The sequence below is a fragment of the Lathamus discolor genome, chromosome 12 (genome assembly GCF_037157495.1).
Source record: "Lathamus discolor isolate bLatDis1 chromosome 12, bLatDis1.hap1, whole genome shotgun sequence".
Classification (NCBI taxonomy): domain Eukaryota; kingdom Metazoa; phylum Chordata; class Aves; order Psittaciformes; family Psittacidae; genus Lathamus; species Lathamus discolor.
The window spans coordinates 3,259,721-3,275,555 of NC_088895.1; the positions used below are offsets into that span (position 1 = coordinate 3,259,721).

Here is a 15,835-nt window from a genome sequence, read left to right on the forward strand (position 1 = left end):
GTGGACCTTCAACCTTCCGGTTAGATTGAAGCCCTGACAATCGGTCCATGGCAGAGCCAGATGGGGTTTGGTAGCCACAGGACCCTCTCTCTTTGGGGATAAGAACCGGTTGCAAGAGCCAGGGCTTTGCAGGGTGACAAGGTGTATGGGGAGAGTACCTCTGAGCCAGGCACACATCTGCCCCACCACCACTGCCATGTAACACCATGCACCCCAACAGCCCCTGCCGCAGCCACTGCACCACGGGGCTCCTCACATGCTTCTATAGGCAGATCCTTCCTCGCAGGAGACAGGAGATGCTCATCAAGCCACCCTTAAGCGGAACACATGTATGGTAGATGAATCAATATGTTCAAGCTGTAAAGGAGGAGCCTGACGTGTCCAGCGCAGCAGATGGAACAGGACCCAGAAATACCTCCAACCGCATGGCACCTCCCAGGATCAATCCAGGAGGGAACGAGGCCTCTTGGCCAGAGTCTGAACCAATTATCTTCTGGCAAACGCGATGCCCTTCAATTCACCAGCGCTGAGAACAAAACCACCATTTCCACCCCATTCTGTTCTCGTTTGAATATGAGAGGGAGAGCGAGCTGTAGCCGGCAACGGAGCAGAAAGGGATTGAGAGGATGGCACTGCATCCCGATGGGAAAGAGCCAGTGGCCACTGCCCAAGCGAAATTCCAACTTTATGATATAATGGGCTTTTTCTAACCAGCGCTTGCTATTAACTTCGGCACTGGCTTAAACCCCCTGGCCTCAGGCACAAGCAAAGCAGAGCTCATATACTGTAAATGTTAATACTGCTTTAGCACTGTAATAAGCTAAAAGGTGGATGCAAGATCTGGCACATTAATTCCTTTTTTCATCTTTTTAGCACATTTCAGGGTAATATGAATAATAAATATTTGAGCTCATGAAGGTTAACGGATGGATAGCCCTGGAGACTGGGACTCCCGAGGTAGGAAGGCAACAGTTCCCTTCCCCATGTCGGTGTCTCCAGCAGCGATCCAGGGAATCGGCCTCCGAAGAAGAAGTCAGGAGTGCTTTTTGGCAGGAAAAGAGCTGATGCAGAAACTTGTTGCCTGGCATATTTGTTCACACTTCAAATAAGGGCTTTTGGCTTGGCGACTGAATACAGTGGATGTTTCCAAGCATCACAAGGCAAAGCTATGGAGAGAGAAGAGCCTCATCCATCCCAGCACAAGCTCTCATTGAACCAGCCAGGTTTGGCCAGCAAAGGACCCCCAGATTCAAAGCTGTTCAGGCATCTAATTCCTACTGCAGCTAGGCCTAAATTCATATGGACTGAGGAGCTCAGTGGTGGAGAATGGTCTAGAGACAGAGGCACCGGATGGATCCGACCCAGACATCTCCATCGGCCCTGAGTCTCCAGGTCTGGCCTTGTTCTACAGGCGCTGGGTCTAACTTAAAGGGCTTTTGGTGTCTGTCCGTCCGGCTGCACCCACACGGCACCTCGAGGTGTCTGCAGATGCTGAGCACGGCAAAGTCTGGGCTATTGGGAAAGCAGGGTGAAAAGCCTTGGACCTTGCCCATCACCTCTGGATTATGAGAGCACCACAACAGGGACAACAGTGCTCGGCAAGAAAGTCACAAAGCTTTGGCATTCAGTCAGGCTCCACCAGAGAGCCCCAGCTCACCGCAGAGCAGAGAAGCAGTCTAGAAGGGATGAGGAACATCTCCTAATCCAGCCTCCCACTCCACAGCAAGGCAGGAGCTGTAGTGCTGCATTTCTGTGTGGCCCGAGGCTGGTGGACACTAGCACTGTGGGACTCCAGGACACCCAGGGCACGTCCCTTCTCCTGGTAGCCGATGATGGGATGGGTGAAGGAGGCATGCTCTGCTCTCATGATGTGTCATTACAGGTTAAGTTGCACGAGGAAGATCTCAACAGTGCAGCCAACCTGGGCCAGAGACACAGTCCCCTTCCTGCCTTATGGAGCTCTCCAGGAGCTGCAGGGGCTGATGGGGCAGAGGTGCTGCATGCCCGCATCTGATGCCTGGTGCTCCCATCCTGACCAGTGCTGCAGGAAACTGGGATAGGCAAGGAGCTCTGGGCTTGCACCATTCTGGGAGGACTCTCAGGGGTACAGGGCAACTAGCAGGAGACACGGGAAGGGCAGTCTGGAGAAGCACAGCTTGATGGAGAGGGATGCTCAGCAAAGGGCTGGGTAGCATAAACCAAGGGGTGACCACTGCAGGTCGCTGGGACCCTCAGGAGGAAGCAGCCATAAGGACACACGGCTGGGGACCACTGATGGCCAGGATCTTGGATGCCGGGGGGGCTGCAACGCTCCTCACCAACCCCATGCCCACCTCCATGTGCGCACACAGACATCCGCAACCATCTCCTCCATACCCCAATTGGGGGGGGGGGGGGAGATGTGCAGCCACCAACCACTGCCCAGGGGTGTGTGCCTGGGTGCTATAAAAGGCTCCAGCCCCCCATTCCCATCTTCTCCTTTCACTTGGCTCACCCTTGCGTGACAGCAGAGCCCCCCCCCTCCTTCCCTGGCAATCCTTGGGGGATATCAAGGGCAAGGAAGAGAAGGGTTACCTGGAGGAAAGGGTTGCTAAGCAACACCCCCCCCGGACCCCCCCCATCAAGCACCGCAAACCCAAAACTCGTTCCAGGCCTGCAACCAGATTAGCATATTAATGAGGCTGTAATTTCCCTGGAATTGTCTGCACGTCTATGCCCGCTCACAGCGCACTGGCCCAGGAGTTTGCTATGCAAATAAACTGGTTTTACAGGCTGTGGCTTAATTAACTCATCAAGTTCATCTTCCTAACAAAAAAGGCAGACTAACTGCGGATTAATGGACCTGTGTTTGCTCTTCTCTCTCTCTCCCTCTCACCAGCTCCCCAAGGCAATGCTTCCCTGCGGACCCTTCCATCCCCGGCCGCAGCGCTGGGTAGATCCTCCATCCTGGCAAGGAGATAAATCCTGGGAAAAGAGATTGGGAGGGGGGAGGATCTTAGCGCTGCTTCCAGCAGAGTCGGGGTGGTTTCCTCATCGACTTCAAGGGGAATAAGATGGATCAGGCCTCAAGGATGGTAATTACGCCTTCAGTCGAAGCTGGCAGGTGACCACTTAAGAGAAGGAGGTGGCACATTGTGGCGCTGCCTCTTTAAAATGGTTGTCTCTGTGCAGATCACGGGTCGGGGATTTTGGGGAGCGGGATTAAGGCACCGTTTCTAGGTGAGCTCTGGCAATCCTGCTCCATCCCTGACAGTGTGGGGTCAGAGCAGGCGAGAAGGATGCTCTCCCTCCTGGGTTAATTAGAGAGGCCCTTCTTGCCTGCATCCCGTGCTCGGTGACATCCTGTCTGGTGAAAACAACCCCCAAAAAAGTAAGTATAAGGATTTAGAGAGTCACACTGTAAAGCTGCGACTCTGCAAAGGGGAAGAAAAGGGGAAATTCACACAGCCCGAATTCTGTGCTCAACAGCAAATCCCAGCACTGGAGCTTCCTTTGAGCATCAGCGTCATTAAGACTTTATTTCCCTTTCCCTTCCCGGCTTTTCCTGTTCCCCACTTTCCTTCCCTGGGAAAAGGGGCGCAGTTTTCTGTAGTTTTCTACTTGCTACCCAAATAGCAGCTATTCGGGTTCACATGTCCCCCAGTTGCTCACACATCAGTGGGGGTTTGGAGGCATGTGGAGCTGGGCTGAGAGCCCCGAGGCTGCGTGTGAAGTGACTCCAAGCGGAGATGAAATGTCTGAGCATATCTTTTCCCTTTTATTTCTTCCTGCATTTGTCAGTTAATTGGAGCTTGACCTCCAGGAAGGTTTTCCACAGCTGGGAAGGTGGCCTAGGATACTGAATTCCGAGCTTAGGAATGGTGGGAATGGTTTCTTCGGCATTCATAGGATGATTTGTGCTGGCCCAATGCATAGTGCCCCGAGCAGCAGAGAGCCCAGCCAGCCAAATAAGCAAGGGGAAACTGAGGAATGGAGCTGCTGAAAGGTGCTCAAGGTGGCCCCATGGCCACCCAGCTTGGGCCCTTGGCTTCCAACCCAGCAAGCCACAGCAGATCTGCTGTCCATCACCCCATAGCAACGCTACCGCAGCATGCACATCCCTGGGATCTGCACCATGCAATCACCCTTGGTTTGCTGTTGGGGTGGGAGAGGGACCAGCTCCAGCAAAGACCACCCGGCTGCTGCATGCACTCAGCTCTGCAGCATCTCCTCAGGATCCCTCAGCAGAGATCCACATCTCCTCTGGGACAAAGTTTAGGATCACTCAGATCCCACTCGGCTGAAAACCACCCCTCTTCCAGCTTACAGCCACCCCGGGATGCACTGCAGTTGAAGCTTTCTTGCTAAAGTTGGTTCAGACTGGACAAAGTCCTTGAAAAGAATCCAGCTGCACTCAGAAGCTTTTCTGCACTCACAGGGAAACGGACTGGCTGACCTGAAAGGTCTTTTCCATCTCTAATTTCTGTGGTTGTGCGATTCATCCCTCTTCTTTGAAAGTGTTTCCTACATGAAACGTCCAGTAGAAGGGGGAAAAATGATACTAAATAATCTCTTCTCATTTCCTCTCATCATTGTCAGAGATTATGAGAGGTGAGGGATATGCCTGCTGCGACATTAGCCGAGCAATGGAACAGAAAAGGCAAACCAGGATTCAGCTTAGCAGCCAAGAAAGAAACTATTCGTGCAAGATGGGGTAGGAGGAGACCTGCTTGGAGACATCCTTTGAGGAATGCAATTGTTCCCTATTTTCTCAGATCTTGACAAAATACTGAGCTGAAGGAAAACGGAGCATCCTGTAAGAGCAAAGGAGGAAGGAACCAAGGAAAGGACCTCACTCCGAATGCTGTTACCACGAGAGACAAGGAGCCATCATCTGGGGAAGAACATCGGAGGAAGGCCTGCACAAAGTGATGCTCTCTGGGACGACCGGAGCCAGCTGTGGGTTCAACGTTCCTAACATCCTTCAAGGAATTTCTCTTATGAGCTTGTCCAGTTTCCATTGAGCTCGTGTAGCAAAGAGTTCCATGGATAACTGTATATAACAAGTATAGATTGCTTTAAATCATGCCTCTACTACCTTCACCTGAGGATATGAAAAGGGGTTCGTTTCATGTTGGTCTTCCACTAGCTGTTTCATGTAGGAAATGCTATCAAAAGCATCAGGTAATCTCAGCAAGGAGATAAAAATCTCCTGAGGTCAGCCAAGACATTCCCTTGGGAATGCTGAAGTGCATCTTTCCATCTTGAAGCATGGGCAGGAACTGGGAGGTACTCCAAACAAGGGCACAGGAGAGGTCTATTGGCTTGTCCCACCTCAGCTCCCCATCGCAGCCTCAATCCCACTCCCGCACTCCATACAGCCGCATGGAAGTTGTCTCATCCCTGCAGACTCCGTGTCCACCGCTGTATCATTCCACTCCCCATATCTAAAGCCCCCGTGGTGAGGTTGTCTCTTCTCCCATGCCTACCTGGTGACTTCAGCTCATAGCGCTGCATCAGCCCAAGGTAGCTTATGGGGGACAAACTGAGAATCATCAAATTACACCTTTTTCCCTGTCAAATAATGCCTTGCATTTGTTAATCCTTCCTATCCCACGTGCTCAGGAGCAAACACAGGGTCACGTTGCTGGAAAAAAGAAGCCGCTTTCAACTAGTTTCTGCTTTAAAAGCTGAGCATGGGACTGGATGTATGGTCCCATCAGGTGGTTTCCAGAAAGGCTGAGGAACCACCATTCAGAGGATGCTTGTGCAGACAGCCCAGCACCGCGCATGCAGCCACTCATCTGATGGCATCAGGATGGGAAGGCAACGGGGGACAGAGCTGTTATCCCTAAAATGAACGGGAAATGGGGGAACACCACTGGAACAACCCCCTGCAGGAAGGCAGGCTCTGAGTCTGATCCCAGATTTTGGTGGTGGTATGGGGATCAGAGGTGGTTTGAATGATAACGCCCCATCCCCATCAACGAGGAGGTGTTGATGTGAAGGGGTTTTGTGACCATAACATAGGAGTTTCAGCTCTTTTTTATTTCATTGATTTAGTGGATTTTCATTCTCTTCTCTTCTTTCATTTTCTGAGAGCAAGAGAAGCAATTTAACCCAAAACCCATCTCCAGCATCACTCCCTTGCTGCAAAATGCATTTATACAGTTTGGCACTTGTTTAAACAAAGTCTAAATGCTCACAGTCAAAGGATGACCCCATGTTTGAACATTTCCCAGGTACCATTTCTCTCTATAAGAAGGACCGATCCTTCAGCAGCCAACATTCCAGGACACTGGAACGTTTCTTTCCTCCTATGTAACCACTAGATCAAGGAAAGGGGGAAAACATCATTCTGGTACAGAAGAAGGGAGGGAAAATGGGACCTGAGAGGACCAAGTGGTGGGAAGTTGGATCTACACAAGCCAAGCCTTGAAATTTAAGATTTCCCTTTTATGATCAATGAGGAGAGTGATAAAAGGAGGGAACAGATTTAAAAGGGGGAGACATCAACCTCTCCATTGCTGAGCTGGTGCCTTTCACAGGGGAAGCTGCTGCTTATCCAGGAGTGATGGGGCTGGATGCAGAAATTACCAGGCTCGTGCTCCGTGGGAGGTCAGACTCCATGATCACCAGGGTCCCTTCTGGCCCTAAAATCTATGAATCTATTGATGCTCTGAGGCTTAAAAAGCAGCAGCTGCTCCTAGGCAGCACCTAGTTCTCATAAGCATTTGGAATAATGGATCCATATTGTGCCAATGCATACTAATGTTAATATACATTTGCAGCATACAATGTGATGGCTTTGGAGACACCCGGGTGTCAGATTGAATCAGTGTCAGTGACACACCGTACCAGGACTTCGCGGCAGGTCCCTGTTGGCTTCTCCGGTGGGAAGCTTTCTCTTCTTTGAAATGATTGTGTTTATCCCTTGTGTTTCTGGAGAGGAAAAGAAGAGGAAGAAAGAAAGGAATCGTAGCAGGCTCACCACAGGACTGGTGCCTGCAGGTTGCAGCCTGGTTTTCAGCGGGTTAGAGGTGTGGATGTGAGGGGAAACAAAGAACAATTCTGCATGAGGAGTGATGGAACAGTTCAGAGGTGCAGCCTCCCGCTCTCTCTGTTCATCTCCTCTCCTGCACCGGTGCAAAGAAACCAACAGCCAGGGCCAGGGGCTGCTCCCAGCTCTGTGCATGAGGTCCCTGCTGCTGAAGTCCAGGGAAGTTGCACAAAGCATTTGCGAGCCAAAGACCTGAAGCTGCCGCTGCCCCATTTAATCCCCACCCTGGCTTTCAAATGCAGAATCAGGCTGAGAGAAAACGGCCTCTTTAATTGCTGCCCTGGGATGGGATTGAGGGGGGCACAGGAGGGACACGCTGCTCCCTCTGCACCCACAGCCACGCATGTGAGCACACATGGGTGTGCAAGTGGGTAGAAGCACTCCAGGCTGTGTGAGCAGGACGTGGGGTGTCAGGGGAAGGTTTGCACCCCAGGCTTGACCTGCATGGTTTGGGGAGAGGGGGATATGTGTGCGTACACGTGCAGTGCCTTCACACTTCCATATACGCATGCAGACACCTTGTCTTTTCATAATAAGCAAGCCCGCATCAGCCTCGCCTGAATTCCCTGCCAGATTCACTGACATGAGCCCACGTAGGCAGCTGCCCAAACACGGAATCACAGACTCACAGAATGGTTTGGGTTGGAAGGGAGCTTAAAGCTCATTCAGCTCCAACCCCTGCCACAGGCAGGGCACCTTCCACTGGAGCAGGATGCTCCAAGCCCCGTCCAACCTGGCCTTGAGCACTGCCCAGTCAGCCCCAGTACTGGGGACAAGGGGGCTCTGTCACCACCAAGGCACTGCAAGGGTTAAAACTATCCTCACACACAGGATGCTCCAGGACTCACCTGCAGCAAGGCCGGGGTGGATGGAGGTCTCCTTGGGAGCAGCATCTTCAAGGCTGGATCCCACATGGCGGCTGAGGTGAGGAGCACTTCCGAGGCTGGCCCTTGTCCATCCCCACCTCCAGCTGTGAGAAGTGGCTTCCAATGTCAACGCTAAACCTATGCTCCCCCATGATGGTTTTTGCCCTGCTCCAAAAGCAGCAACAACAACAGCAAAAGCATTTAAAGAAAAATAGAAAGAAACCAAGAGCCCACAGGGACCCAGCTCCTGTTTAAGCCCTCCACCTTACTTCATGGTCCTACACAGCATCCTGCTGCCAGGTCTTCTTTCTCTCTTTGCGTCTTGGGAAGCCCCAGATACCCAGGTACTAGTAGGAGATCCCTTGACCAAAGCAGGTGGGGCTGTTTTTGTGGTCCTGATTGTGAGTGGATTAGAGGCAGGTTGTGCATTCCTAGTGAGGACTTCACAACTGAAGCAAGTGGGGATGGAGGAGGAGAGACAGGAGATAGGAAGCAGCATGGCTTTGTGCCCAGGTGACAGTAGCAGTCCAGGAGCCTCATTGCACATTGGGCAGCTGATGAGGTTAGGAAGGTCCCAGGCACAGTCTCCCCCTTCCCTGAGGCAATGGAGAAGTTTCCACACCCCTGCCCAGCATGAAGTGCCCCTGGCTTCTCACACAGGTTGTGAAATGGGCATTGGAGCCCACTCAGCCACACTCATAGCCCTAAGGCCACCCCAGGACGGGCTCTCTCCTCCTGCCTACATAGAGAGGAAAACCTCATCTCCTGGTGGAAAAAGATGGGGCTGAAGGACAGTGTCAGCTCCCTCAGAGCCTGGGTACATAAGAGAAGGCAGAGCTGCCGAGATGGGTGTTGTGAGGGCTGGTTTTGTGTGTGTGCATGTAACCTGCGCAAGGGGTGTGCTTGAGAGCCGGAGAGGCAGAGGGGAAGAAGGTTTAGGTGTGTGCGGGGAAGCGTGTACATGAGTGGGGTACATACACATACATGGACACACATGAAGGGACCATGCGGGTCGGAGGGTGCGCTCAGGGGAGGGCCGTGAGTGTGTGCAGGAGAGGACGAGGCAGACAAAGAGCCGCACAGGCGGGCAGGGGCAGACCCCGGCCCTCCCCGCGGTGTCGGGGCTGGGGTAGGCAGGTGAACCCTGCCCGAGGCTCCAGGCAGGCGGTGCCGGGGGGGCCATGGGGGTGTTTGTGCAGGAGCGACGGGTCCGAGCATCACCTCCCGGGAGCTCGGGCTTTGCCACTTCGTTTCCTCGCCGCCTGGGTCCCCCCCACTCCTGCACGGCTCGGGGCTGGTGCGCACTCGGGGTCTCGGTTCTAATCGCAGCCGCTGTAAGAGTGAAAACCCCGCGGAGCCCCCGGCGGTGCCGACCCGCGGCAGAGCCGCTGTTCCCATCGGGGTTGAGCAGGTCACGTCTGTTCGGCACCGGGGGGGGGGCGGATCCGGTGAGCTTCTGCTTGCGGTAACGCCTTGTTCGTGAAATTCCGGTCTCGCTGCAAAGGTGGCTTCCTGCGGGAAGAGAGAAACGGGAAAGGAGAGAAAAGCAGAGAGAGGCCGAGAGATCGGGGCTGGATGTGTGTGAAATGAGAGGGGGAAACGAAAAACAGCGCGGGGAGGGGCGGGAGAGAAAGAGAGGGAGACAGAGAGAGGAAAACGGGATAAGGGGAGAGAAAGAGAGAAAGAAGGAGGGAGGGGAGAGAGAAGGAGAACGAGAGAAGGGGAGAGATTTGAGAGACAAAAAAAAAGGAGAAAAAAAACTAAAAGGAGAGAAACAGGGAAAAAAGAAACTGAAAAAACACTAAAAAATAAATTGAAAAAAAAAGAAAACCAGAATAAAAAAAATTAGGAGGAAAACGGTTAAAAAAAACAAGAAAACCGAAGAAACGGGAAAACAGAAAAAGGGTTTTAGAAAAGTAAAAAAAAAAAAAAAAAAAGAAAGAAAAAAGGGAAAAAAAGAGATAAACAAAAAATATTTAAAATTTAAAAGAAAATAAGAAAATAACAGGAGAAAAGCGGAGCGGGGAAGAGGGGGCGAAGGGGAAGGAAGGCGATACAGAAGGAAGGGAGGGCGGAGGGCAGCCGTGCCCGGTGCCCGCGGGGCCAGGCGGGAGCGGACGGGCCCGCACGGTTCAGAACCCTGGAGAGCTCCGCGGCGCGGGGCGCTGGGGCCCGGGCCTGACCCGGGGGGGGGGACAGGGGCTGACATGAAGGGACCCCCGCTTCCAGGGCCAGGCAGGGCTCGGGGAGGCCCGGGGCGGCTCGGGGCCGCTATCCCGGGGCTGAGCCCAGTGGGACCCCTCCCGGAGCGGGGCTCCGAGCCCAGCCGGGGTGCGGGAGCGGGACAGCGGCGGCCCTGCTCCGGCAAACCGCCCCCCCCCCCCGGAGCTGCCCCCTCAGCCCCTCCTGTCCCCATCGGGAAGCGTGGCTTTGGGGTGCCCTCAGCCCATCCCTGTCTGTGTCCCACGCCGAGACACCCCCGGTGCCCGTTAACGGGAAGGCAGGAGCGCTGTAACCCGGCCGCCTCATCCTGCCAGCAGGTGCTGGCCCTCTATTCCCCCCTCCCTATTTCCCACTATAAATCCAAGGGACAGGGAAAGGATCCAACGGGCACAGCCCGGTAGGGACACCCAGAGACCCGCCAGGTTTGGGGGTCCCAGGGGGTAAAACCCCAGGCAGCGTTCGCTTCAGCCCCGACCCCCGACGGGAGCACCGGGACGAGCTCCCTTTCCCTTTGAAGCTTCAGACCTTACCCCCACCATTCCCGTCCCTTCCCCCCCCCCCCCCCCCAGCTCAGAGGGTTTCGTCCCCTCCAGCGCGGACTCCCCACGCACCGGCTCGCTCCGTCCCGCCGCTGCTATGCGGAGCTCCGCGGTTGCCGCCGGCTTTTCTCATGCAGATTCCCTCTTTCACACCTCCCAAACAAAAGCAAACGGGGGCATCGCCTCGCCGTGTCAACACACACGCTCATTAGCGGCAAGGCGGCGGGGGGAGCGGGGGGGGAACCGGCTCGAGCAGCCCCTCCGGGGGGGCGGGCGCTTCGGAGGGAGGCTGGAGCGGGCCGGGGATCACCCGAGGAAATTTGGAGCGAGTTCTTCAGCGCATCCCCCCCCTCCACCACCACCCATCTCCAGTCAATAAGTTCCGAAGCTTTGGGTTTGGCTGCCTCCGGTTCGCTTATCGCAAACACACGCTGCTCGCAGCCAGGCTTCACCCACCCGCGACTGGGCATCGCGGCGAGCGGCAGCCACGGGGCCCTCTGGCCGGGATGGGATGGGGATGCACGGGGCTAAGTCAGCCTCGGGGCAAGGAGAACGGAGCTCGGGATGGGGCTGAAGCGAGGAGGGGCTGGGGAGGGGGGGGGGCAATTAAAGCTTCGCCAATTACCGCCGTCCAAGGGAAAAAGGGAACTGATTGAAACGGCTGTGAGGGAACCGTCGGGAAAGCCCGGCCGGGAGCAGGGCGAGGGCAGCAACCGGGGCTTTATTCGGTCTGGTCTGTGGGATTCTTTCCCCCGTATTTCGGGTTTGGTTTTCCCCTTTCTGCTGCCTCTCCCGGGGCTTCCCCCCGCCGCCGGCACCAGCAGCACCTTTCGTTTGGTGCCGTTTCTCCCCCCGAACCCCCTCGCTGGAGCTCGCAGGAAACCACGAATTCGTTCAACGCAATAAAAGGGGGATAAATAGAACCAGCGTTCCCCGTGCTCTTCGTTTGCGTTTGGGGTCGGGGGGGGGGGGGGGGGGCTGTTGGTTGCTTTCTTTTTCACCCACCCGCGTTTACAGAAACACCCACGGGGAGCAAAGAGCTGCCGCGGGGCACCCCCACTCCGCAGCACCCGGGATGGGGGGGGGGGGGGTGTGCTCCAGACCCCCTTCATCGGGGCCCCGTATTGCGAGAGATGGAGGGGAGAAGGTGCGGGGGGGGGGGGGGGGGGGCCGCGTGGGGCTCCGCGCATTGTTTGCCGCGGGTGAACCCGCACACATTTACACGCACCTCGCCCCCCCCCCCTTTTTTCCCCCCAATAATACGGAAATTTCCATGTCCCAGCTGCCTTCCCCTTTTAACCTTGGTATTAATTTAGGACGGATCTTTTTAAACGCCCCTATAATGCATGCAGGCGCTGCTGGGGGTTTATCTCTTTTTTTCCTTTTTCTCTCTTTTTTTTTTTTTTTTTTCTTTTTTTTTGTACCGTGGGTTATATTTACACCCAAAACAAAATAATTACACTTTTGTTGGCGAGAGAAAGCTGGTGATTAGGCTGCGGCTCTTTGCAGCAAACCCTTTCTCAGTGGTACACCAGGACAATTTTTCACGGCTGGGTGAAATCAGACGCGGGAGGTAATGAATCCTGTGAGCTATTTAAATTTACAATTTGTAACGCAGTCACTCAGAAACGCCTATGGCCCGGCGAGGAGATGCTTGCTGGGTTTGTTTAATGTTAAAACCTGCGCCGTCCCCCCTCTCCTACCACGGGGAAGGAGGGGGACGCGGGGGGGAAGAAGCCCCGTCCTTCCCCAAACGCGCTCCAGCCCGCCCGCAGCAGCCCCGCGGAGGAGAGCGGAGCGGAGCGGTGCGGAACCTCCGCCTCCCACCCTCGGCTTCCGAAGGCCGGGCAAAGCCGCGGAGCTCGGCCCCGCTCCGCGCTGCTCCGCGGTTCCTCCGCGCTTCCCGGCCTACAACCGAAAAGAGTTGGAAATATCAACCCGAGTCGCCGGCGGAGCATCCTAGCAGATAGATAATTAATTACAAAACACAGGGGGAATATGCAAACCGCGTATTACAAATTCTACAGGGCTTAACTGATTGGAAACAGATTATTATCTTGTTTGTCTTTTGTCTGTTTCACTTATCCCTCTGCCGTCTGCTGGGCTGTAACTTGATACACTTTATTCTTGAAAAGGGGCTTTTCTCTCTCTTTTTTTTAATACATAAATTCCATCAACATCTCGCATAAGCGACGCTGCTTCTCCGTGCGTTACCCTGTTAAAACACAATAGGTTTATTAGTTACGTAGAGGCGGATATGATGAGGCTGGTATCGCAGAGAACGTGGCTGACGGGCTGGGGGTGGCGGGGGGGAGTATTTGGGGCTTTGGGGTTTTTCCCTCTCCTCGGCTTTATTTATTCTTTTACTTCCAAACGAAAAAGAGCGCTGAGAGCGGCAGCGGGGATCGGGACCCCCCGGCATCCCCTCCCCAATCCTGCACCACAGGGGACAGCAGTGAGGGGGGGGGGGGCAGCTGTCGGTACCGATGGAGAAGGCACCAGCAGGTAGCAAGGGCCGTGAGGGTGTGCTTGGGGACAAGAACCGCATCCGCACATGGTCCATGCCGTTACCCACAAGGAGCCCGTTACGGCGCGGCCCCGCACGCTGCTCCCTGCCCCGCCGTCGGGGCTGCGGTTCTCCGCAGGAATGAAAGACCCGCAGCGGCTGCGAGCGGGGCCGGACCGGCCGGGCTCCCCGCTCCCGTGGTACTGGACCCCTCCGTGCCTTTCCCGAAAGCCGGGGTCCGCAGCGAGCACGGCCCCGTTCCGAGGCCCCAGAATCCGCCCAACATTTGCCCCGCAAACTTGGGCAGAGCCGCGGCTTGAGCGCGGCCGCGATCGGCGGCCGGTCCGGTCCCTCTGCCTCCCTTCGCCGTTCCTGCCCGTTTCTTCCCCTTTTAACGCGCTCGCCGCCTGTTGTATTTCTTTCCTTCTCTCTTCCCTTCCGTTTCTTTTTCCTCCTGCCTTTGTTTCCTTTCGTTTCCTTTCCCTCCTCTTCCTCGCTCGCTCGCTCTGGCGCTCTTCCTTCGCGCTTTGATTTTTTCGTTTCCTTTCTTTTCCGTTCTCGCCATCATTTCCTTCTGCTCGCTTTCCCCGTTCATTTTTCCTCTTCCTTTATTTTTTCTGAATTTCCGCCTTCTTTCTTCATTTCCATTTATTCACTCTTTCGTTCATTTATCTCTTTTTTCTTACCTTCTTTTTCTTTCTCTTAATGTTCCTTCGTTTTCAATCCGTTTTTCCTTCCGTCTCTCCTTCTTTCCTTCCTTTTCTTTTTTTCGTTTTTGTTCGTTTATTTTTCTTCACTCTCTCCTTTTCTCTATTTTTCTTTCTCATTTTCTTTTATTTTTACATTAATATTTTTGGACACGTTTTCTCTCTTTCCTTCTCTATTTTTCTCTCCTTATTTCCCTTTCCTTTCTATATTCCTTACCCTCACCCTCTTCTCCCTGCAATTTCATATTTCGATTCTCGCTCTTTCCACACACCCCCTACCCGAGGGCACACACAAAACCTCCACCACTTCCCCTCCGATCTCCTCGCATCACGGCGGGTGGATTTTCTTCTTTCTCCTCTTTTTTCTTCTTTTTGGCTCTACCGGACACGTTTCCGAGGGGGGAAAACAACACAGACAAGTAGAGATTTAGGCATTTCGGCAGAGGAACGGACGGGAAGGGGAGCGAAGAGCCGGCCTTCACCTGCCCCGCCGTCTTCCTCCTCCTCCTCCTCTTCCCCGCAACCCCCAGGGCAGCCCCATTGCCTCCCCGAACCCAGGGGAACCGGAGGAAGAAGCGGCCGCGCTGCCCCGCACACCGGCCGCTCCGGGAGAACCCCCATAACCCCTTTCCTCAGCCCCCCCAGAACCGCTGTGCCGGCTCCAGTCCTTCCATTCGTCCCCTCCAACACCACCGCTCCGCCGCACCTGGAATTAAGGAAAAACAACGGTGTCGGAGGCGCTGCACCCCCCCTCCCACCCCGGGGGTCCCCAGCGACTTACGCGGTGTGCGGAAAGCCCATGGGACAAAGGCCGAAGGGGGCGGTTGTTGGGGGGGGGGGGGGGTGCGCATACCTCCGCGCAGGGCGCAGCCAGAGCAACTTTTCATCCTGCTGCGCTGCGCGGAATAGACGCCTTCCCCCCCCTACCCCTTCCCAAATCCACCCTCCTCCCCCTTTCCCCCGCTTGTTGCTCTTGCAAAACCAACCCTAAAATTAAATCAAAGGCTAAATCAAGCCCCAAACCTGGCGCTGCTCTGCCCCGGGACCCCCCTAAACCTCTCTTTTAAAGGAAAACAAGCAAAGCAAAAGGGGTTTTTTGGGGGGAAGCGTGGTTCGCGGGGGGCCCCCCCGGCCCAGCCAGGTGCGTACTCACTTGCCGGCCCAGGTACAACCACCCTCAACAATAGAGGCGCGTTGTTTTTTTCCCCCTCTGTGCCAAGCACAAGGCTGGAGCCAATTTAGATATGCTATAAATTAAGAGGTTGCCATGGTGACGGCGCTCCCATTGGCCGCTGCCGGGACGACGCGGACCCCGACGTCACCGAATCTGAATAAGGATGCGCGAATTACTAAGGCGGGGGACAAAGCTGGCGATGGGGACAGCATGAGAGTGGCGGCGGCGGAGCTCAGCGAGGCCCCGGGGCTGCCGGCTGCAGGGGGGGGGTTCATGCACCCCTCCCGCCGCGCCCGCTGCCGCAGAGCCCGCCACCAGCGCGGCCGCCGCTCCGCCGGCTCCCGGGACGCTCCGGAAGGACCGAGGGGGGGGGTTGGGTTGGGGGGTTTATTCTGATTATTATTATTATTATTATTATTATCGTTATTATTATTATTTTATTATTATTTCTCGGGGGCGATTTGGAAATTTCCCCCCCCCCTTTTTTTTTTTTTTTTGGCTTTTTTTTTGGCTTTATTTTTAGGGGGGGCGCATCGTTTTTCCCCTCCCGCCGCCGATGCTCCGAAGAGAAGAAGGGGAAGAACTTGACAGCCGCCTCGCTGCCGTCCCCTAAATCTTTTCATTATCCCCTCTTCTATTTCTCTGTGGTTTGACCATTATCCGGTGGTTTTTTGGTTTTTTTTCCCTGCATTTTTGAGCCGTCGCCCTGTGCCGGCGAGGGGTTGTTTTGGGTTTTTTTGGTTTTTTTTTTTGCCTCCTTTTTCCTTCTCGTTTGCGCGTC

The 15,835-nt window shown here is 54.8% G+C and overlaps 1 protein-coding gene across 3 annotated transcripts; it reads right to left on the reverse strand.

Annotated features, from left to right (window-relative positions):
• Positions 1–3,358: 3,358 nt before the first annotated feature.
• On the reverse strand, positions 3,359–10,842 carry LOC136020910 (uncharacterized). 3 transcript variants are annotated; one of them, XM_065692567.1, is made up of 4 exons: positions 10,740–10,842; positions 9,127–9,417; positions 7,888–8,070; positions 3,359–6,921 (listed from the first exon to the last, which is right to left on the reverse strand). In XM_065692567.1, the coding sequence occupies exons 1-4, from the start codon at positions 10,798–10,800 to the stop codon at positions 6,821–6,823; spliced, it is 636 nt and encodes a 211-aa protein (XP_065548639.1). In that variant the 5' UTR covers positions 10,801–10,842; the 3' UTR covers positions 3,359–6,820. The 3 variants fall into 3 exon arrangements, 1 of the variants encoding a protein (XP_065548639.1); XR_010615559.1 differs by lacking the exons at positions 9,127–9,417; positions 10,740–10,842 and adding an exon at positions 8,175–8,249; XR_010615560.1 differs by lacking the exons at positions 9,127–9,417; positions 10,740–10,842 and adding an exon at positions 8,188–8,243.
• Positions 10,843–15,835: the final 4,993 nt, after the last annotated feature.